Raw genomic sequence first — 23,930 nt, 5'->3', positions numbered from 1 at the left:
GGTAACCCTACCTGGTATATGTGAAATGCTCTAAGATAGTATATGTCTTAGAAAAGTTTTCAAAAACTTATTGAAGGGTTGAACAGCGTGTTGTCTCTTTCGGTAATTATGGGTGTCAATGGCATTTTAATTTTTTTTTTACTACTCCCACTTTCCCCCACCCCTTTTGCAACCATTGGCTTGTTCTCTGTATCTATGGATCTGTTTCTGTTTTGTTTACTCATTTTTTGAAGATTCCACAAATAAGTGAAATTACATAGTTTATCTTACTCTGTTGACTTATTTCATTTAGCATGATACCCTCCAGGTCCATCCATGTTGTCACAAAAGGCAAGTTTCATTCTTTTGTATTGCTCAATAATATTCCATTGTCTATGTGTACATCTTCTTTATCCATTCGTCTATTGATGGAGATTTGGTGGCTTCCATATCTTGGCTATTATAAACAATGCTGCAATGAACATAGGGCGCATGTTTTTTCAAATTAGAGTTGTGGATTTCTTTGGATGAATACCCAAAAGTAGAATTGCTGGTTCCTATGGCAGCTCTACTTTTAATGTTCTGAGGACCTTCTGAATTGTTTTTTAAAAGTGCTGCACCAATCTTACAATGCCACTAACAGCACGGGGGGCGGGGGGGGCGCGGGGGGGGGGGGGATTCCCTTTTCTCCACATCCTCAACAGCAGCTGTTCATTTTATGATGATTTATAATGATAGGTGTGAGGTGGCATATTCTTTCTTGATTTCTTCAGTTCATGAAGTTGTTTTGTGAATGTGACAATGAAATAAAACAATAATGAAATGCTGGGACATGGTTGCTTCCCTTGCGTATTTTAGCATCCTCCAGGCAGAACTAATAAATATTCAGCGAGTGATTAGCTGGTACATCCCCAGCGAGTCCTTTGCATATCCATGCCAACTATCCTTTCACAAGCAGTTTTACTTGGTAATTTACAAATGTACTGGCTGCACTCTGCACCTGCCAGTATTAACAATAATTAGCTTAGGATGCAAACGATTTCTAAATTAGAGTTCTGGACTTGTAACATCAAGAAAGCCTGATAATCGGCGCTGTAACTGTGATAGGCCATGAGTAGGGGGGATGAAGAACTAAGTCTTTTCACTATCCCGCGTGCAACTCAAGTAACTAGACAAGGTGCAGGTGAAATATTAAGTCGACAATTGGAGGCAGGTGAGGGTCAATGTTCAGTGATTTAAAATCCCTCCCCTTCGCTTACCATCCATGCATAAGCAGCGTGGAGGGCTAGGGGTCGGGCACTCGGGGCCCGCACAATTGGCGTGCTTTCAGCCAGGTGGAACCTCTAATTGACACAAGCTGATAAAACCCGGGCATCGTGCCCCAGGGACAGCCGTGCGTCTTAGCCGGGGACGGGGCGGCTGCGGTGCGCGCGCGCGCTTCCCGGGACTCCCGGCTCCTCTCGGCCCGGCACGGGCGGCGCGGACCTCCGACCCCGCAGGGGAGGACAAGAGGAGCGAGGAAGGGAAACAAGAGCCGCGACGAGCGAGCAGGAGTGGGAGGAGGGAGGCGGCAGAGGAGCGGAAGGAGAGAAGGGAGGAGAGGCGGGCGGAGGAAGGGGAGGCAAAGCAGAGGAGGCAGCGCGCGGGCCCGCCCCGCCCGGTGTCCGCCTCCGCTCCCAAATTCGGGCCGGCTCTCCCCGGGCCGCTGCCGCCGCCTCCGGTTTCTGGGCTGCTCGGAAAACGCGGCGGCTCGCGCGTCCCGCGGGCGGCGCGCGCCCCCGGCCGGCGCGCGCCCCGCTCCCCCGCGCGCGCGCGCCGCCGGTTGTCGGGGCATGCGCGGTGGGCGGCGCCGCTCCGGGCCGCCTCTGCCGCCGAGAGTAGGAAGCCCGAGCGCCCGGCTGTCAGTGAGCGTGGGGCCAGCGAGCGAGTGAGCGGCTCCGGCTCCCGCTCCGCGCCGCTCCGGCCCGACTCTCCCCGGCTGCAGCGCCCTCGCCGCCGCCGCCGCGCCCCCTCGCAGCGCCCTCGCCGCCGGCCCGCGCCCCCCGCCCGGGGTCGCCCGCGGGCCCGCCGCCCCTCCCCCGCCCGCCCACCCGGCCCTCCCCGGCTGCTGCTCCCCGGCGGAGGCAAGAGGTGGTTGGGGGGGACCATGGCTGACGTTTTCCCGGCCAACGATTCCACGGCGTCTCAGGACGTGGCCAACCGCTTCGCGCGCAAAGGGGCGCTGAGACAGAAGAACGTGCATGAGGTGAAGGACCACAAATTCATCGCCCGCTTCTTCAAGCAGCCCACCTTCTGCAGCCACTGCACCGACTTCATCTGGTAGGTGCGCGCGGGGCGGGGCGCGCGGACCGCCACTCCGGACCCCTCTCGCCGCGCCCCGGGCAGCGGCCAGCGCCTCGCTAGTCCGGGGTCCTTTGGCCCCGGGGACCCGCGCTCGCCCCAGCGCCCCGAGTGCAGGCGGCTCCACTCCAGGGCTGACTCACGCGGGGAACTTGGAGAGCCGGCGCGAGTCCGCACTCCTGCCCGGAATGACTCGAGGACGCCCGGGCCACTGCCTCGGGGGGCAGGACTCCCAGGAAAGTCGCCTCCCGGTCTCACACACACACACACACACACACCCCCTGCCACGGGAGGGAGGCTGTCCGCGCGCGGGGGTGACACCGACCCCGTGCACAGTGCTAGTCGCCCCGGGCGCAACCGCCCTGCGTGCAGACCGCGGAGAAGCCGGGGTGTGCGCAAAAGGGGAAAGTGGAAGGGAGAAGCCAGGGGCCAGGGCTTGCCCGAGAACGAGCCCGGGAGTAACCGCGGGAGCCGCGGTCCGAGCGGCTGGCGAGCCGGGCTGGCAGCGGCGGCGGGAGGGGGAAGGGGGTGCTGTTTGTTACTGGAACCTTGGGTCCCTGCCTACTGTAGTTTGTATCTGCTGGGCACGGAAAGACTTTGACTTTCCTGGGTGAGCCCGGAGAGGGAGGAGAAGCAGCAAACTGTTGAAAGCTTGCCGTGGGGGAGGGGGAGTTAAAATCGAGCTGGCAAATGGCAGAAAGACAGAGGGAGTCATTTAAAATAGACCCTGTCAACACGAGATTAGAACCTGTAACCCCGTTGATGAGGACAGAGGCTTTATTTAAGAAAAATACTCTAAGGGCTAAAAGTGTCAGAGTTCAGGTAATTTCTAATGAATTCAACTTTCCTTAACCCCGGGGACTTGATAAATAGCGTCCAGGGACCTCTGAACCCTGCAAAACTAGGTGAAATTGTGTTTTTTTTTTTTTTTTGGTGAGATAATTACAGCTTCGATTAACTGTTTCTCGAAGGGTCGGTAACTCCCCCCTAACCCCCGCCCCGCCAAAAAAAAAAAAAAAAAAAAAAAAGGGAGCTCCAGGTGCTCCACTTTGAGGAGCTGTAGTTTTCTTTTTGGATTGCTACCTGCCTCTTCTGCCTCTCCTTCGTGGATGCCTTCCCAGGCTCCCCAGGTCAGAGCTGTGGCCAGGGTCCCTTAGCTCTCACCTCTCCTGGAGAAGGATGGAGAAGCTGCATCCGGGTGGCCATACCACAGAGTGTACCGTGCCATAGGCTGGCTGTGTGGCACATGTCGCTTGTTGGGGCCCTAGGGAAAAGTATAGGTGGCTCTGTGTGAATCCATCACATCTGGGGGGAAAAACCTCTCAAAGGGTGAATCTCACAAACGTGGTGCTAATGAGGCGCTTTAATTTTTTAATGGATGGTTTTATTTGAATCCATCATAGCCGGGGAAGATCATTTCTAAGGGAGAGCCCCACACATGTGCTTACTTTCATTGATAGCTTTATTTGAATTCACGCCTGAGGAAATCTAAGGGACTCTAAGGGAGTCTCACCAATGTGGTGCTACTAAGTACACTTATGAAAAAGCACAGTCACCCCTACGAATGATTTCCGTCATGTAATTAAGTCAGCCTATGAAACAGTTGTGCTCACAGGAGTAGATAATTGTAGATAAGACTATTTAAAATAAGTTCTTGGAGCAGGGGGCAAAGAAAGCATATTACATTTAAAGGGAAGTCTTCAGCCAGCTGTGTCAACTGAGATTCCATTAAAAAAAAAAACAGTTAGCCTGTTGATGACTTTTGCAGGAAGCATAGGTAAGCTAGAAAAGGGACTACAACAAACAAAGCGAGGCTAGCTAGAGTCTTTCCATTATCAGTTGCTCTGGAGGAATTGCCCCTGGTGACCTGATGTGGCAAGGCAGGTCACCAGGTGTAAGGTGAAGTGGAAAATAAAGGTCTCCCTGAGGAATCCCTGCAACATTTCTTTACTTAACTATAAAGGAGCCACTTGGAAGTTCTAGGAAAATATTCACCAGGTTTGGCTAGCAGTGTTTTTTTCCCAGTTTTCTTTCATTGTTTCTATGGGTCCTTAATTTATGAGTTTTATTTAAACATTAAAGCACTGCTATTTTGAAACTAAATGTTTGGGTTTTAAGTATTTTGGGGGGATGACAAAGTTAATAATAAAGATATGTGAAGTGCTTTGTAAACTTAAAATGCTGTATGAAGCAAGAGATTATGACTAATAACCTTCTGAAAATTAATGCAGTTCATCCTAGTTGGAATGGTGTTTGCAATTTAATGCCCATGTCAAGGTTCTCTGCTTAGAGAGTAAATTCTCTAAAGTAATTTACAAGAACAAAATAGCCTCTGTGCTTCAAATGCTATTGGCTTTCAGTAAAAATTAGATCATAATCTCAAATGCAAACAGGAATGATACTGTAAAATCTGGCTCCTTTAAAGCCAAAATTTAATATTAAGAGTGGTGCTGTTTGGCAATTTCTAGGCAAATATTTTAAACAAATTCATAACAAATGACGAAGCCACTTTTTAACTGTCTATTGGGAGAAAAACATCTATTTTCATTTGGTCTTTAGGGACCAAATTAAGCCACTTCTATTTTTTCTCCCCATAAGGTTCTTCATATTTTTATATTGTAGCCAATAACTTTGAATATACAATTCTTGTCTCAAAACTTAAGTATATGTAACACTGTAAACTTAAGTATATGTAACAATGTATCAAGACCTTGATACATTGAAATAGTTCGGTGAGCCTTTATGGCCAGATAGATTTTTTTTTCCAGAGTTGAATTTACATAGTACCCTAAGCTATTTAGGCCTGTTTTTCCTATCAAATCATTGGGTTTTATGTGCAGACCTTTAAACCTGTAGAGTGCTTTGCCACATAACTGGCTTAAAACATGGCATCCAGTACAAAATATGATAAGATATTTTGTTCTTGTTTGTTTTTCAGGGGGTTTGGGAAACAAGGCTTCCAGTGCCAAGGTAAGCTGCCATACTGGATTTTGTTTTCAAGCACAACATGAAATGAGCATTCCACACAGGAACAGTATTTCCAGTCAGCTTTTCTTCGTCATCCAAAAAAAAAAAAGGTTATTTGGATATTTTTGAAATACAAGAGTGGTAAATTTGGGCCTTAAAAAAAAAAATGATGTGGTATTGCCTAGTCATCTGTGCGTAGAGCTGCCTTTTTATTGGGGGGAAGAAAAAACCTTCCTATAATTTTATCTTTTGCCAAGAACATTCTTGTCAGAAACTGCTGTCTTCGTGTGGGTGTTCAGAAAAGGAATCACTCTGTAATCCTGTGGTTTTTTCTTCTTCCTCCGTTTTTGTTGTTCATCTCATATGCATTGAGTTGGACTCCTAATTAATTTTAGGCCACACATTATACTAATAAGTTTGTTTGTTTTTGATTACTAATTGTCACCCAAAACAAAGTTTGCACACTTTAAAGTAGATGACTGGATACTGTAGTATGAGGCCCATTTTTCCTTTGGCTTAAATTCGTGGCAACATATACTATCCATTTCATCCAGAAAGCAGTCAGTCTCTTCCTGATTTGTAGTTACATTTCACACATATCAAATTTCTAGATTTTCATACTTGATTTGCTTAAACGTTTTATTTTTTAAACCATTTTATAGCTTCGAAGGCATCCTAGGTTGATTGCCCACATTCTGGCTCTCACCATCTATACTATGTTTATTTAGTCCTGGTTACATTTCCCATCTGGGCACAAGTTTATTAGGGCAAGTGGAAAGTACATCCTAGCCTGGAAAATATCCTAACACTAATAAGCGCATTAGAGAGGCACTGTTTGTACTTTCTGTAACTTTAAAATTGTGCTAGTAAGTTCATTACCATTAAAACCTGAGAATTTGTGTATTTGTTTCCTATATACGTTTTCTAAATGTTTTAAATACAGGTATTTTATGGTGTAATTACTTAATGCTCCACCTTTCTCCACAGTGTGCTTAAAACCTTTGTTGAATAAAACATTTTGAGTTACTTTGGGAAATCAAGGGACATTCCTTTAAATAGAGAATGAAGAGAAAGGCATGTTGCATTAGTTTCTTTATGAAAGATGAACATGTAGCTCTTCCCATGTCCCGGAGGTGGGGAGCGGAACTTCGTAGGCAATATTTGGACCTACGCTTGAACATGATTTTAGGAAGCTTAAAGATGTAAACTTGTGATTTTGGGCTAACGTGATTCACATCTAATGTTTTTGGCGATGTTCGTGTGGGGGCCTATGGAAACTTATTAAAAAGTGTTTGCTAAATTTTCTAAATATTATCAAGTACAAAGTGGGTATGTTATGTTTAAAAACTATCATTTTCTGCATATAAAGAACTCAGGATCATATTGGTCCTTTTTAGACCCCTCATCTGAGCAAATTTTATTGATGAAATCAATGAGTGGGTGGGTTAGTAGGCTGTGGGGGGAGGGGGTGGGGGGTGGAGAGGACCTCAATGGTTTTCCCAGAGAGTATCTATTGAACTTTTAGTGAATTAGCAGATTAATAGTCTGTCAGCATAGTTCCCTTTTACCTAAATTATAAAAGTGATACAAAAATTACAAACACCGTATACAATAAAGTTGAATATTCCCTCCTCCCTTCTACTTAGGACATCCATTCATTCAATCACATATATTTTGTTTTTTGAAAAGATCCAATTCTTAATCATTCTGCAGTTTAAGTTTTTCACTCAGCAGTATGAGGTGGATATTCTTCTATGTCAAAACATCAGTGTATCTCACTTAGTGTTGCAAATGCGAATATCTCAAATTTATTCAATGACTTCTCTACTGATGGGTATTTTAATTATTTCTAAGTTTTTACTAGTACAAATACTGTCAATATCCTTGGGCACTAGTATAGGTATTTCTACAATAGATACCTAGAAGTCTGTGTGTACATTTAAAATTTTAATGAGTACAGCTAAGTTGCTCTCCAAATAGGTTCCAATTTACATTGTCAGTATTGATCTATGAGAAGTACCCCCTTTCCCTTCATTCTTACTAGGATTGGATATCAGCGTTTTATGTTTTTGCTCTAGCAGGTGAAAAGGGACCTCTCCACCCCGCCCCCCTCCCCCGCCCCATCTCCTGGATAAGGGTGAATGTTTCTTCAAACATGTTTTAGCCATTTGTATTTTTCCTGAGAATTTACCTGATACTTGAATTCAGGATTTACAAATGAGACAATTTAGAGCAGCGACTACATGCTTTCTGGACTGTTCTTTGCTTTGGCGAAGAGGTAAACCTCGTGTCTCTTTAATGCGTTCCCATACTGCATTCATAAATTTTAACTGACAAACCATTTCAGGTGTAAACCCATTTGTAACACGCCGTTCCATTTTGTTTCGTATGCCACGTACGTTTGACTTCCCATAGGTATATGCAAATCCATTATATCTTATTGTTTGTTGTAAACCAAGGACATACTGGCTCGGAACAATGCTTTTTAATTGTACAAACACAAGTCACCCAACATTCCCTAGTTTGGTGCTCTCGAAAATTTTTCTAACATCTGACCATTTAAAAATGTTTTCTCACTGTACTCCTCTTGGTTCTGTTTGATAGTGTCATTCAGTGGAATGACATTCTTATCCATGCCTTTGTCAACATTTCCCCTGGGGCGGCAGCCGGAGTTTGAGGCTACTCTCATTTTCCATCAGTTCTCTCACTTGACGGAGGCAGCATCTTCTAGCTCTGTCATTGTTGCTTTGGTCAGTAGAGAAATATCTATAGCAAAATTTGCTTTTATCAACCAGAGGTGCATATGCTCCGAATGAGTCATGCATTCACGTGGTAAGAGAGCTTTCAGCCTAGAACGTTTGCCATCATTTTACTTAGTAAATGTTAAGTAAGAATTGGAAAACTAAAGAAACGAGTTTTAGTCCTTAACACTGCGTTTGTGATCTATGCCATTTGCAATGCATTGCATTTTACAAGCATGTACCAAAAGCATGTAAAAGTACTTCTCACTTCTTCCCTTCTCCAAGATACAGCTTGAATGGAAGCGGGAAACCTTTCTGAAGAGAGATTTATTGGGTTACTCCCATGTTCACTTAGTGGACTCCATGCCATTCTTATATTGAAGTACAGTGTTACAACTGTGAAAATCGACATTGCTAGCTAGGGGAGGTAACACAGGAGGATCCCATCGTGGGAACTGCCTGTCTGAAATAGTGAAACCAAGGGTCTTAAACACTTGGGAGAAGGGCGCAGGGTAGACCTAGAAGTTGTAAAGGACTTTTCTTAAGATTCTTAGAGATGAAGACAAGCTCGTCCTTTTGTATTGCAGATCTGAAATGACCCTTGAAATGACGTGACTCAAATTCGCCTTTTGATTTTTTTCCCTTTGGCATAATATCTTGTGGGTTTGTGTGATCTGCTCAGTGTTTGTTTCATTTCCATGAGGCTAGCGGAGAACTACTCCTTGCCCATGTGTTTTTTTAGAGAAAGGAGAGGGAGAAAGGGAGGTAGTCTTGTCTGGCTTGGTCCTCAATGAAGCTGAGATTCCCTTGGGAGATCTGTTCTCCGGTGGAGAGTTTCTCTTGCCCTGGCTGCTTCTAAAACTACTTGTCCCAGAGCAGAACGATCCACCGAGCTGTCGAAGGTTCTCCTGGTCTGGGGCACTTGAGCCTAAACAGTCTTATCTACTACTTTCACCGCTGGGAAAGGGGATGAGCCAACTCAGTTTTTTTTTTTTCCCCCTCCTCAGAGTTAGCAAGACTCACGTGCTTCTCCAGTTACAGTGGCAGACACCGCCTCTCCACCTGTGACCTGCTTACGTGACATGCCAGTTACTCACGTAGTCTGTTCTGTCTGGTTCTCCCCAACCTGTTTCCCCTGCCTCTTCTCTTTCCCTTTTGTTCGAAGTCACAAATGAGAGTGTGCCACCAGCCCCGGCTTTCCAGCTGCCACCGTGTGGCACTTTGGAATCTTGAGCCATTTCCCTGCTAAGAACATACCAAACACTGTCATCAACACCAAAGCTCTGTATTTTCCAGTGGTTAAGGGTTAAAACTCAGCTCGCCTACACCGACAGTTCATTTTCGAAGGCCTGTTTCAGGGTAGATACTGTCCATCGGCTCGCCTGAGCCAGGACGGTGTTTTATACTTCTCCTGTAAGAAGGTAAGTTGGTCGATGTTTGAGGGGAGAAGAAAAATGGGTTCTCCTTGGCCGTACGACCTAAGAATTCCAGAAAACCAAGCGGATGGAAGGGTAACTTTCAGGAGAAAGCGAACTGAGTTGGCGGCTTTTAAGGCAAGGGTGTCTGTTCTCGTAGTCCACTAGGTTCTGGGAGGCAAACAGCGTGGACACCAAGTGCCAGGAACAAGAAGGGAGCTGAGGTCCGAGCTGGGCGGAACGGCGAGGCTGGCCTCCAACGGAGTGCTCGTCCTTCCCGCGGACTGTGTCGGCCACCCCTACGCTCAGCTCACTCGTTTTCAAAGGCAAGGCTAGGATCTGCCATCCTTTATCTTCAAAAAACAGGGAGCAGCCGCCCGGACCCTCACTTCTCATTGGTTACTGCCCTGCAAATCGGAAGCTGTGTTAACCAAAGATGAGCTCTTGGGGCGATCTGTACCGTTCCAGATAGGCCCACAGAAGAGTGAGTATAATTTAAAACTGGGAGATTTTGAACTGAGGTCAGATCAAAGCATTTCAGCTTCAAAGGTGAAATTGTCAGTAATACCTACAATACAGAAAAGTGCAGTGGAGCCGGGCAGTTAGAAATGCTTTTCTTTTAATAGATTTTTTTTTTTTCTCTGCAGAGATGCATTAATGCTTGTTAGGAATAGGGCCACGTGGATAAAGCTTGTGTTGGGTGTTCCCATTCGTGGCTGTATTCCTGCCATGGAGTGATTTCTGATTAATGCCTTTTGAAATCGTACTTAGTACATCAGGTGAAAGTTTTATTTTACACACACACACACCCTCCACCAGAAGCTGATGTTGCAGCTTATGCAGTGACTGTCCTAGGTAGTAGAAACCTAACGTTTTTGAGGATGAATCTGACATTTAAGTTTCCTTTCCGATTTGAAGGTGAAACGATTTACTGCTCTCCGAGTGTTTGGCTCTCCTGCATGAGGTTCACATTTAAGTTTTCAGCCGAATTAACCCATAGCTTGCTCATCTGTGTTCCTTCAGAATGTTCCGATTTCAGAATTGCACTGATTTCAGAGCCTCCTTATCAGATGCAGTCTGGCTCCTCCGCAGGACATTCTGTCTCAAGTCCCGCTGCTTGGCATTTTCCGACTCATCCAAGGATGTTTCTTCCCATCCTCCCAGTCATTCTGCATCGGTGGCAGTTTCCCAGAAAGTTTTTAATTCTTTCTTTGACCTCTTCCCCCCCCCCCCCACAGAATGCCTGTTTTTACCTGCGGGTCTTCAGCTAAAATGTAGCTCAGCCCTTGTCCATTCTCCTGCCGTTCTGGCTCTCCCTGTCATGAGACCCCTTATCCTGTAAAGTTTGTCTCTCCCGCCAGCCTTGAGAGCAAGGGCTGAGGCTTCTACTTTGTGTCTCCAGTGTTTAATGCAGTGCCTGGCTCTCGGTAGACACTCTGTAAATATTTGCTGGGCGTATGATTAAATAAATATCAGGGGGGAGATGCTATGAATGTGGATAACCAGAAGGATCACAGAGACTTCTGCCTGCTGACTGTTTTTTTTTCTTTTTAAAATCTAGTTTATCATCCAAAGTTATGTCAACTAGGGTAGATCTCTAGATAGCTTTTAAAACGTACTTTGAAGCTAAGCATACTTATTCAAAATGTGGAGCAGAAAATTTTAATTTATCTATAACAAGTTGTTATATGTTATGCTAAACCTCAAAAATTGGTACAATAATAAAGCACTTAATTTGACATCTATCTTTAGAAAAGTGCCCAAGCATCAGAAATGAGTCTTATTGCCATAAATAAGAGCATATTATGGGCCACAGCAGGAGGGAGGAGACTGCTGAGGACAAGGGGAACTATTAAAACCAGCGAAAGTACACGCATTTGGTACAGTCATTTAAATAATCTGTTTTCCTTTGAAATCGCTAATAGTCGAGACCACGTTGTGATGCTCCCGAGAGGGGTAGGAGCTCAGTTTTGTTTCTTCTGAAAGGTTTCTGTGCCTCCATGTCTGTCTGAGTTGGAATGGATGAGAGAATGGGTCAGGTATGGTTGCACCTGAACGATCACTTTAAAAGTTTTATTCAACTGAGAGGAGAGAAAAACTTATTTATTAACTGGTGTGATGTGCTGGACATCTAGGGGGTTTCATATTTTATATACTTTCATTCCAAAAGCACCCTGTTAAGCTCGGGGATAACGTCCCCTTTTTAGAAATCAGAGTGCTGAATTTACCAGGCGGGTGGGGTGGAGCGTGGGTTCAGATCCTGACCATTCCGCAGAAAACATTTTTTCAAAGCCAAGTGGAGACCTTGGGTTCTTACAAATCCTGGATTTATGTTAGAGGAAGGAACGATGCCATTAATGGAAACATGAAACATTTCTTGGTGACAGGATTAAGGCTTTACCATCCTCATCTGTCAGAGTTTCCATGACAAACTCTTTATTTCAGGTCTTGTTTTCTACCAAACTGAAACCTCATGTTAGACTTTAACCCGAGACGGGAACATATCCTGATTGGCTCAGTGTTAACAGTCAAATCTAATTGAAATTACTACAGCTACATTAAACCTCCCTCTCTATTTAATTATGCAAAGGGAAAAAAATGGTTTCTGGAAATAGATTTTATCAAAAAATAGAATGGAGGGAATGATGTGATTAATTGTCAACATGAGATAAGAATTATTTTAGAGCAAGTTCAAAGTAAGATTAGCATGAGGGCAGTTCATCTTTAATGCCTTTACTTACTGGGATTCCCCCTCCCCCCCCCCCAATATCTATACATCTCTAGTTTTGGCATTTTGGGAAATATAGAATCCATCTGTATTATCTGAGATGACTGCACTAGGCAATTAGGAGATAAATAATGAGGCTGGAAATACGAGATGCGAAGGTGTTATAAGTAAGTTGAGCTCCAACTTGGACAAATTCGGAATGAGATAAGAGGAAAGTCCTGTTAATAGCTGAACTCTGAGCAAAATTCTCTTAGAAATGATCTAATTCCTAGTAGTGCCTTTACCCTGTTAGCGAGACCACAAGTCTGGTGGTGATGTGTATAGCAGTGGACAAAGTCGGATGTAGAGCTTTTCCTGTACTTGAAACATAACAATCACCCGTGTAGTGCTTGCTCTTAGACATTGGTCCACGCAGTTTTCATTAACTCATTTGATCCTCACACCGATTCTGAAAAGGGTAAGTAGTGTTATCATCCTTATTTTACTGATGAGGAAACAGAGAGGCACAAAGAACTTTAGTAACTTGCCCAAGATCCCCGGAAATGGGGGAGCTGGGATTCAAAGCCAGGCCGGACAGGTCCAGACTCCGTGATGTTCACTCAGGTGCTCTCTGCCACCTCACAGTTTCCCTTTTGTCTTGGACTTACGCTGCCAACCCTAACTCGGTTGGAGGTGTGGGAGAGTGAAGAGTTCAACTCAGTAACACTTCCGTGCCTGCTCCCTGTCGCGGGCGATTGTGCCAGAGACACGGACCTCCCTTGTGCCTATGGTGCCAGACACCGCAGGGCATGGGACAACGTCTGGCGTCAGGGGGCTCAGAGTGAAGCAACTCAGACAGAAACAACACGTCGTCGTGTACGTCTTGATGAGATAGTGCTGAAGCATGTCTAGAGGAGGCGGACATCGTCTGGGCTCAGAAGGAGGTGTCTTTGGATTTGGGCTGTGATGGAGGCATAGCATTCCCTTTGGTGGGAGAGACGGGGGAGGCCGTTCTAACGTGAGGAAATGACATGAGCAGGAGAAGAGGAATGAGAGTGACTTGTGCATTCAGGGAGCAGTGTGCACCAGGAAGGAGGCCCGACTGTTCGAGGTGCTGTCAGTGCCGGTCCCCAAACTCCAAAGGGAAGAACAGATTGGAGAAGTGTGTGCGGAACTGCTTTATGCTTTTCCCCACAGACTCCTCTTCTATGCTAATACATTATTTCCTTTTTGTATCTTTTTCATTTGTATGTCATGCTGTTTTTTTTTTTTTTTTTAGAACAATGTTGCAATTACAGGAGGTTAGAGCTTGGGTGTCCATGAAAGATACATTGTAGGAAGCTCAGAAAATAGCTTCTTGTTTTAGAAAGTGTACTTTGACACTATTCAGAGAATCTCTACTGTTACAAAGCTGTTACTATTGATTTATAGCAGCATTGTTGAAAGTCCAGGGTCTTACAGCGTGGAAATTATGACTGGGGATACGACATCGAGTTATACTAGAGGCGTTGGTATGCATTAGTAAGGGAAGTGCTGAAGAAATAAAACATTTACATATTTAAAATCAGCACTTTCTAGTTTAAAAACTGTATACTAGCTTTGTCTAAATTTCTGGTTCATTATCAGTACTTCCTTTCTTCTCCATGGGCCTAAATTCAAGAGAATATGCCATATCCCTAATCAGAAACCTCCGTGAAGGACGGTAAGAGCAGAAGATGGATTTTCATCTGGATTTCAGAACTGCAAAATAAAAATTCACATAACACTGCGGCTGTTCTGACTAGTGCTTATGTTAAGCCACCATTCTGTAGAAGCTGGCATTGCTGTCCCCACTCTGCCGGGGCAGACAAAAGTAGCTTGTCTGTAGTCCTGTGGCTTTGAGACCAGGCAGATTGAGTAAATGTGTTTAATTGTAGTTGTTTTTTTAATATCCGAAGTTATGCAGGTAAGTAGCCAACCCCTTTTACTTCTCTCTCCCCTTGTTTTTCTTCCCTCAGATTTTCTAATAAATGATTAGTAATGCTGTTTGTGGCAATTGGAATAAAACTCACTGATTCCAGAAAGTTCGGCTCATGCTTATAAAAGCTTTTATTAGCTTCCGTTTGGGTATGTTGTAAAGTTGAATGGCAGTAAATGAGCTTCAATTATTTTCTTGTGAATTAATGCATGTAACTATATAACTATCTTAAAATGTGACAATAGGTGATAACTCGACATTTTTTTCCAGATATTGCAACTTGATTCTTAACTACAATGCAGAGTATTTTAAATCATACTTACTTTTCTTCTAAGTAAAAGGTGTTTTTCTTAATGTGGCTGTAACCATAAGAAGTTGTGTATGGATGTTTATCATTTAATAGGCGGATTATAAAATATCCTGTGGCGAGTCATTTGCCTGATAATAACTTTGAAATCTTCTTTTGAGTAAATCTTAATTCTTTCACATGCCGAGTTTGTTTGATCGCTAAAGTGATTTCTGTCACTTTAGTTTCACATTAGCTATTTCGATCTGAATGACTCATTAACAGGGAAAACGTCATCATTCTCCTGTTTTGATTCATTTTTGTCTCTAGACGACAGGTTTAAAATTAAATGATCATTAATTTTAAACCAGAGGCATGCGGGACCGTTTTGTTTTTGTTTTTTCGTTTTTATTCTTTAGGTCCGAGTTCAAGTTCGGGCATGAGGGCTTGCGATGCATTGTCCTTCTTTTCCTCTTTTTGCTTAATTGCGCCACAGTGTTTACCGGTATCGAGCGAAGTCTGTTCTCGTGCGCCAATTAACTTGCAAAATTGCATTTTATAAAGGTTAATTATTGGGCAGGAGCTGGAATTGTCGGTATGCTTAAGGCTTGCCGTGGTGGTCTAGGAGGAATCTAATGACATGCCACAGAAGGATAATTAAGATAAAAAAAAAAAAAAAAAGTAAAGCTACTAGAGACCATAGGATAACTCACTGGGCAAGACTCTGGGCTGATTAAATTCTTCAGTTACTATGATAATGAGAGGTAATACTAATTCATGATGTATTTTGAATCGAAAGCATAAACTCGGGGAAAATAAAGCATTCATGATACTCATTTTGATAGGATCATTTGTGGACAAGGTGCTTTTGGCCGACGGGCCTCTTGGAGAATTAAGGAAGGGCCAAGTTTTATCTCAGAATTCTGAAGTGCATCATTAACTTTTGACCCTTGTTTGCATTTCCCATGCGTCCCATTTATGTCAAGCTATATTTGATATTCTGTATGCTCTGTCCTAACAGCTTGACACTATGTAGAAATTTTTTCTTGGGGATCTAAAAATTATACATTTGTAGTGGTAGAATGTATTCGTGTCAGATGGACGAAACTTTTGGTCACTAAGGAAGAACCAGGATAGGTGTCTTATTAAACTTTGGATTTAATGTTGCTTAAATAATTATATACTCATAGGTGATAAAAACATGCTAGTGTGGAAGAGCAGGTTAATAATCCGAATTCATATACATTTAAATACCGACATTTCTTGACCTTCTTGCTGAATTCCGTAGTCACAGGTGCAGGAAGAGCCCTGTTCTTAGAATTGAAAGCAAGAAAGGACTATGGGGGCCGAGTAGTTGAGGTCCTTGAATTTACAGCTGTGGAGCTGGCCACGAGAGCTAAGTGACTTGCCGTAAACCCAGTCACAAGAGCGTGACCGACAGTGTCTCCAGCTCCTAACTTCCTGTAGTGACACTGGACCCACTGAGACCTTTCTGCTTCTTAGTAGCTCAGAAACCTTTGTGCTTATCTGTACGTCATAGTCTTGAATCTTGAGTGCTATTGCCTGGGAGTACTGGAGCTTATCCAGTGATCTCTATGCAAAAAAAACAAAAACAAACAACTGTGCAAACAAAGCAGGTACCAGTTTCCTTTGATTTTTCTTTGAAAACTGGCAGTGCCTTTTACAGATAAATGTTCATCTTGATCTAAAGTGTTGGAATTTTACTAAGCATTGTAAGTTTATCTTTTGCAATTTATAGATTATCAGTCTGGTGATAACATAAACACCTCATTTAAAATATTATATTAAAAATGGTTAAGACTTTGCATTTGTAGTGGAGGAAAATGACTACTTGAAATTATAAATATTTTCTTTGACCTTTGTCTAATTCTAACTCTTGCCATGATTCTTTGGGAACAGGTGACATCTCTGTTTTCTGGTCTACAGTTGATCTTACATTGAGGCGTTACATCAGAGCTGATTTTGCATTTTACATATCATCTAAAATGTATATGTACAAATCAATTAGGTAATCTGCAAATGTATATTTTGAGTAGCTCCCTAAACAAGATTCAAATGGTGACTAAATAGAACCATAGAGTTTATTATTTGGTAGTTTTACCTTCTGTAGAATTCATAACCCCACACTTAGAATTGAAATTATTTTCGAACAGTGTTATAGTCAAGTACAGAAGTCAACATCTATTTCCTGCAGCTTTAGTGCTGTTGATTTGAAGTTCTGCCCTTGCAGACAGACATAGAAACTATACAAAATATACAAAACGACAGACCTAATAATAAACATGGACGTTTATGCATGCCTTTTTCAATAGTTTCTTTTTAAATCTATACACAATATGTCTTATAAATGTTTCTTGGAAAATTTTCCTTCATGTCCTAGATTTTTGAGTTGCTTCAAAAATGAACCCAAAGTGATGGTTGCTTTTTTTTGCCTTGATAAATTTCTCCTCAGTACTCTTGGCCATCTTTATTGTTCCAAGAGTCTTTGAACCATCTTCAAAATTATGAAATTCTGGGTTAAAAAACTATCACTGCTGACTTGAAGTATATGAATCATTTCGAAAAATTTTGATAGGATTTAAGTGTCGAAGGCAGGCAATTTCCATGTCACCACATTTACAGCTCCTTTATTCTTTTTATATGGAACTTATTGCCAGTTTTGAATAAGAGCCTTCCTTTTCAAATAATTCAGTTCAGTTTTCCAGAAAAATCTTTGATGATTCTAGGGACGGGAGCAGGGACTTGGTGTTATTCCATGAACTGAGACTTATGCCAACCACGTTTCCTCCTCAAGTGACTAAGCCATCCTTGGCTCTAATGAGTTCTGTCTCATCAAGCTTCTTAAACCTTTGGAAGAAATAGTTTTTCTTCAAAATTTTACTTTAATTTTAAACACAGGAAAGTTAAAAAATGATACAAGGAGTTTCCATCTGTCTGTCATCCAGCTTCCCTCAGTGTTAACCTCTTACACGAGCAGAGTACAATGATCAAGAACAGGAAATTAACTAAATTACACACTTTATTTAAATATCCACCAGTTTTTCCACTAATGTCTTTTTTTTTTTTTTTCCCCTGCTTTGGATTCTATATATCTAATTATTTTTCCTTGGTCTTAGAGGTAATAGTTTTGTTTTGTTTTGTTTTGTTTTTTTTTACCAGAAGTGCTTGGGTGTAGTGTATGTGATGATACATCAATGCAATCAGATGTTTTCTTTGATCATAAATCAGATGATTTTTTTTTTTTTTTTTTTTGCCCTTATCATATTGGAGCGATGCCACTCTCTGGGGTCAGCCTGTGGTCACTGTGGTTGCTAGCTGGTTGTCACTATGAGTTTATGTTGCTTCTCATTGGGATTCTCATGTACAAGAAGGATGATAGGAACGGAAGCCACGGAAGGTCAAGGATCTCATGCATTTGCCTGGTCTTTTCTGGAGAGACGAGCTAGGAATTGATAGAGCTTCAGAGATCCGGAAAGCCAGCTCATTTTCTCGACTACCGCTGTTTGATGGATTGTGAGCGACGAGGGGAATGTTTTATAATTTCCACTTTTCTGGTGTGGCAGCACCAGCACTGTCTGACTATTAAACACCCGAAGTGGCGGAGCTGAGTTTTTAATTGTTTCGTTTTTAAAGGTCAGGGGCCGCACGTGGTAAGTGGCCGCTGTATTGTTGGAGAGGTCAACTTCAGAGCATTCTTAGCGAGTGACACTGGATCGTAGTTTTTAAACTTCTCGTTGTAAAACCATACACACAAAACGTGTGGCTCGATGAGGCATCATAAAGCCAGCGTTCCCGTGAGCGCTGCCCAGGTCGAGCAGCAGAACTTGTCCGAGTCCGCCATCTGCCTTGTCGCTTCCTCCAGCGTGGCCGCTATCGCGACTTCTAGATCCATCACTTCCACGCCTGCCTTTGATCGCCCAAAGTGCTGCTGGGACACTGTGGTGTAATCTTGCACGTTTAAAAACCTCTGGACACGAATCGCCCCTTAATCTACAGTTTCATCCTCCACCTCCCTCATTTTCCGTGTTTATCTGGGGGAGAATCCTGGTTTTAGGACCTGTGGAGTTTCCCACAGGAGTCACTGATCATACGCTCACAGGTCGGCACACCGGCCGCTGGATCTGGAGGTCTGACCATACTCAGATTCAACCCAGGTCCTCCGATTTGTTAAGATGCCTTCGTAACTTCCCGTGCTTGTTGGTTATATGTATGTTGGTGCAGAAAAAAAAACTATAGACAGTTTTTCCATCAAATAAAGTATTCAAAATTGAGAACCGTTTACCTAGTTAAATTGGTTTATGTTAAATTTTACAGTACACAGCAATGCGGAAACATTTGCATGCTACCTGTGGAAAACTAGGTTGTCAGAGGTCTTTCTAAATGTGTGGTGGTCATTATACCTTTATGTACATTTTAGTTTTTACCGGGTACTTCTGTGGGCAGGAGGCGTTTCTGTGTTCGTGTGTGGGTGTGTGTCTGCCTGTTGAGGGTGGTGGAAAGAATTGCTAATTGAATTGTAATGTAGCCATTTTTTTTTTTTTATCTCCACCTCACCCACATGACTGTACATACTGTCTTTTTTTTTTTCTTGGTCTTTTAATTTCTAACACAGGATCAAATTGGGCTTTAGAGTTATTTTCGTACACTGGAATATCTGGGGGCAAAGTGAATAAGCATGCAGGAGGTGAATTTGGTGTGTTCCTATTTGAAGAAGCAGATGGTAAACAACTCTTGGACATGCTGTGTACAAAACTAGCTGTTGGTGTGGAGGAGGGTTTTCCTAAGAATTAGAGGGCCCGATCACTCTTATCAGGGAGTTTAAAATGTAACCGGATAAGTATGACTTAGACACATAGAGCACTTAAGAGTTCCTCTATTTAAGAAAGTCAACATGTATAAGTTTAAAAAAAAAAAATCGAGAGAGACCTTTCTACGTGATAAGTGAGCACTAGACTGGAAATCAGGGCATCTTGGTTTGAATCGGGTTTGGGCCCCTGTCCTCTTTGTAATGGGGGAGTTGGACTCTATCGGGTAATAAACATATGACACTCCCGCCAGATGCCGTGTTCACTGTAATGCTAGTTAATCACGGTCCTCTTTCAACTTCAGAATTCTCCTCAACTCAGTACTCCAAGGAGCCATTACATGTCGTTCGGTTGGGATTGACGTGGAAGAGCACCCCTCTTTGTCACTCCGAGGCCGTCTGCCTGCCAGGTCCCCTCCACGGCACTGCTTTCCCGAGGACGGAGATCTCTGGGGGTACAAGGTCACCTTGCTGCTCAGTGTTTCCGTAGTCCTCCTTCATCTTTGAATTCTTCCACAGAAGCGCAGTGTCTCGGAAAAATAATCGGCAGATCTGAACAATTTTCCTAAACGTATTCTCATTGAAATATTCAAAGTTTCATGCAAAACAAACCCTCGGTTGCTGGGAATTGGCTGTAAGCCAGGAACTGAGTTGGTTTAGGTTGAAAAAACCAAACCCTGTTCATGCCTCGATATATATATATATATTTTTTCCTTTTTAGCAGCATATAAAATGTTAAGTTTTTCTGACTTTTGGGTCCAGGCCAATGTTTTTCACTATCCAATTTCTGTGAACTCCTTAAGAGTTGAAATCTGGTATTTGAGTCATATTTTGGTTTTGTGGTGGTTTACAGAGCTGTGACCCGAGTAATCACTCTGGAGGGCCCCCCACCCCACCCTTTGTCTAGTCCGGAGAGGAAATAAAATACAAGGAGTAGACCTTGTGTTTGATCTCGTAGGAACCATAATGAAGGCTGAAATAACGGTACCCCAACCCCAGTGATGGCTGATGACAGCGGGGGTACAGATTGTTCTATTCAGAAAAGCACGGGAGAGGAAATCTTGTAGCAAGCCAGGATATGGTGTTCCTAAAACACCGAGAACAGAGTGAAGGGAAAGGAGGAAAGCTCTGAAGGGTGGGTAGCTGTGACTTTTTTTTCGACAGCTTGCTTACAATCCTTTGAGCTAGAGAGAGCCCCAGGATTACTTCGAGTTGATAAAACTGCATGCTTTTGCATGCACAAGTCCTATTTGACCTTTAAAATAGTTTTTATTACTGTCTCTCGTCCTTTTCCTTTCTCCCTTCTAAAAAAGCTTGCCTTTTGTGTGAAGTTTTCGCTTGTGTGGTTGACGTTAAGACACTAAAACCTCCATGCATGGCTGGCTACCGTCCATCTACTTACATAGTCAGTGCACATCCCCCAGGCACTGTGCTAGATGCTGGGGGTAACGGCACCTGAGGTTATGGAGTACGGCCCAGTACGAAGCACTTTACATAGATGCTTGACAACCACACGAGCACAGGCGGTTATGTGATGAGGCTCAGAGAGTGAGTGTGGCCCGAATCACACCGTGACTGGTTTTGGTTGGTCTTGGAATGTAGACCTTCGTCGCTGATTCGTTTGGTCCTTCTCATCACACGTGCATCTTTGTGAAATTTCCCCCCCCGGAATGTGGCTTTTGAAAGGTAAATTCTTCACGGCTTTGTGTGTCTTTAAAAGCACATTCCCCACTTTCGCAGTTTGGATCCAGATGATGTTTTCCCTCCCTGGTGGTCCCCCCGCTGCCCCCCCCCCCCATCACTCACAATGGAGCACACGAAATCTGTCTGTAAGAACACGCTCTTTAATTTCCTGTCTTGTATCCTGGCGGGGTGCGGCGATATGATCACACACTGCAGTGGAGCCCAGCAAACGTTAAATTGAGACGGTTTCAGAGATACGTGGAATGGTTTTCTATTTAATGAAAGATTTTTCCGTCCTAACATTTTGCCTTCTAGGAGGATACTCTTTTCTGTCCCACCCCGAGGTTAGTAATTGTACTTAGTAATTGTACGTTTGCCGTGTGTCTGCTCTGTCTGCCCTTCTGAGCTGCCGAGGTCAATTAATGTTGAACTTGACCAGAGTCGGACGTAGTCTGGCCATCACAGACTCGGCTTCCCTTAGAATCAGCAGTGTGTCCTTACATCCGGTGCGGGCGCCCGATTCATATTCTGGGTTTGTTTCGATGGGCCTCTTGTTTATCAGTACTTATAAATTCTGGATATTTTAAAAATTTGATAAAGGCGGGGATCTGCTGAAAAGTGATATCAGATGATACCTTTGGTTTCCTTTCGATAATCAGTTTATTTGAAAATATTCCTATATTTTTGTGTCATCTTCTACTTTTATAACCTCCAAATATTTGAAACCAGCTCTGAAAACTTGTGTCTTTCATCCGTATGACGTAATTGTTTCTTTCAAATCCTCCTTTTTGCTCTGTCCTTATATTTCTATTTCTCTCTCTCTCTCTTTTTAATTTGAAGTCATCAGAGAGCATTTATTTGAACATTAGTATGACAAGTTTGGAGAATTATTTCACAAAATTGGGTCTAAGCTGGTAGATACACATATATGTATACGTATGTGTGTATGTGCATATATATTTGACATTGCTATGTCTGCCAGGCGTGGCGTCTAATGCTGGAGATATCAACAAGTCGAACTGAGACTTCTTGCTCTAATCCCTGTAGTAATGGACCCAGTCACTAACCCAGTAATCATGTGGACGGATAACTCTATGAGATTGTAAAGGAAAAGGCCCTGGGATAACAAGGGGGCCTAACTTAGCCTGGAGGGGTCAGGAAAATCTCACGTAAGGGGGAACATTTGAGCTTAAAGGATGAACAGGAATTATCTAGGTGAAGAAAGGAAAAACCTTCTGGGCAGAGTAACCAGCATGGCCCTGAAAGGCGGGAGCCCTCGGAAGCGAAAGCAGCCCCCCGTTCCTGGAGTAGGGTGCGGCGCAGGGTGAGGAAGTGCTAGAGAGGAAGGCAGGGGCCACCCTGCAGGTCCTAGACCGTGTCGAAGATTTCGTGTCTCAGCCACGGGAGTCCGTCAGAGGGCTTTAAGGAAGCAAGTAGCCTGATCGAAATTTCCTTGGAAGGATCGAGCCTGTTGTTACATGGAGACCTCATTAGAAGTGGGCGAGAGTGGACGGGGCCGCCTAGCGAGTGGCTACTCCTCATTCCGCTGAGAGATTTGGTTCCTGAGTCTTGGAGTGGCGGCCGTGAAGAGAGATTTACAAACCCAGGGTCTGTTTAGAAGGTGAGAACAGCTGAGCCTGGTGACGCATGGGACGTGGAAGGCGAGGGGCAGGTCACAGATTGGGGCTGGCGGGGCCACTCACTGTCCTGCAGCAAGCTGGAGGGAGACCAGGCTTGGGGGAGGAGCACATGGTTTGGAACTTAATGCGAGAGGTGCCTAAGAGGTCCCCAAAGGGAGGAAGGTAGAATGCCCGCTCGATTCAGGCCCTGGAGTCGAGAAGGGGGCGGCCACAGCTGGAGAGCAAGTGTGCGATGTCCTCTGGCTACAGATGGAATGGAATGAACGGCGAGGATTAGCACACCTGGGGAGAGGGCTCGAAGCGAGCCCATGAGAGGGCCCGTGCAGCCGGCATGGCGGAACCCGATGTTCACTGGCTGCGTAGATGAGGACGAGCCTGCAAAAGAGAGGGGCAGGGGCGGGACGAAGCCAGGGGCCGTCGTGTCGGAAAGCAGAGGCAGGGGAGGACCTGTCGCTACGGATGGGGCGAGGTTTACAGACAGGAGCCGCATCGATGGGCTGGTGGGGGCAGAGCTTTATTGTCATGGGGTGTTCATTTAGCACAGTTCTGTCTTCCCATGCATTGTCGTTGAGGTTATGGTTTCTTAGAAATGTCCGTCTTTCAACCGATCAGGATAAAAAATGTTACCCTGCTTTCATTCTTTAGAAAGAAAGATAAAATCGAGTTGTTTTTTTTTTTTTAATTTAAAAAATTTTTATATATTCATCACCCAGTTTTCAGGGAGCTGATCTCACTCGGCCCCTCTCTCTGTTTGTCTCTCGAGTATCACTACAGAAGGAAACAGCCGGGGAGATAAACTGTTTTCAGACAATTAATTCATATGTGGCTCAGGGAGGTATCGACCCTGAGCAATGGCCCTCCGCCTTTGTTTGCCGAGGACATTTGTGCATCTCAGTGGGACTGCGTAATTATTTTTTTTTAGAGTCATGCAGCTGTCATACCTACTCATCCTATCAGAAAAGATAAAACGGATCAGTAGGCAAGCAAACATTTGTTGGTGTTCGGGAGCGATTTTTATTGAGCTAGAATATTCTATTAGAGACTCAACTCCATTTTCAAGTATTTCGTTAAGAGGGTCTCAGGATGATTGCAGGCAAAGGGGTATTTGGAGGGTCATGTGCTCTGACGTTAACGAGATTACAGAATTTTAGACATAAGATGGACTTTAAAACCAACAGGAAAAACAATTTGGACTCATTTGTGTGTGTGTGTGAGGGAGGCTGGTAGTAGGTTTAATGGGGATCCGGAGAGGAATGAGGAAGTCTTAGACTGTTTATTTCTGTTCTCTCTTCCTAAGAATTTGGTCTGTTTTAGGAACTGCTCCATATTTTTAATCCCTGGAGCAACTCCACAAATTAAGAAGGGGTCATGTCTCAGATATCAATAAAGG

The 23,930-nt window shown here is 43.8% G+C and overlaps 1 protein-coding gene across 3 annotated transcripts in view; it reads left to right on the top strand.

The window, feature by feature from the left end:
• The first annotated feature begins 1,876 nt into the window (after nucleotides 1-1,876).
• PRKCA (protein kinase C alpha) overlaps nucleotides 1,877-23,930 on the top strand; it is a 354,328-nt gene continuing 332,274 nt past the window's right edge. Inside the window, exons 1-2 of one of the 3 annotated variants that reach the window (XM_016143694.2) lie at nucleotides 1,877-2,298; nucleotides 5,258-5,289. In XM_016143694.2, the coding sequence (XP_015999180.2) occupies nucleotides 2,126-2,298; nucleotides 5,258-5,289 (205 nt within the window). In that variant the 5' untranslated portion in view covers nucleotides 1,877-2,125. The remainder of the gene's footprint in view (nucleotides 2,299-5,257; nucleotides 5,290-23,930) is intronic. The other 2 variants (XM_016143695.2, XM_036222156.1) reach the window with 2 other exon arrangements.

Source organism: Rousettus aegyptiacus, unplaced genomic scaffold, assembly GCF_014176215.1.
Source record: "Rousettus aegyptiacus isolate mRouAeg1 unplaced genomic scaffold, mRouAeg1.p scaffold_m13_p_6, whole genome shotgun sequence".
NCBI lineage: Eukaryota > Metazoa > Chordata > Mammalia > Chiroptera > Pteropodidae > Rousettus > Rousettus aegyptiacus.
This window is presented reverse-complemented; position numbering and strand designations above follow the sequence as displayed.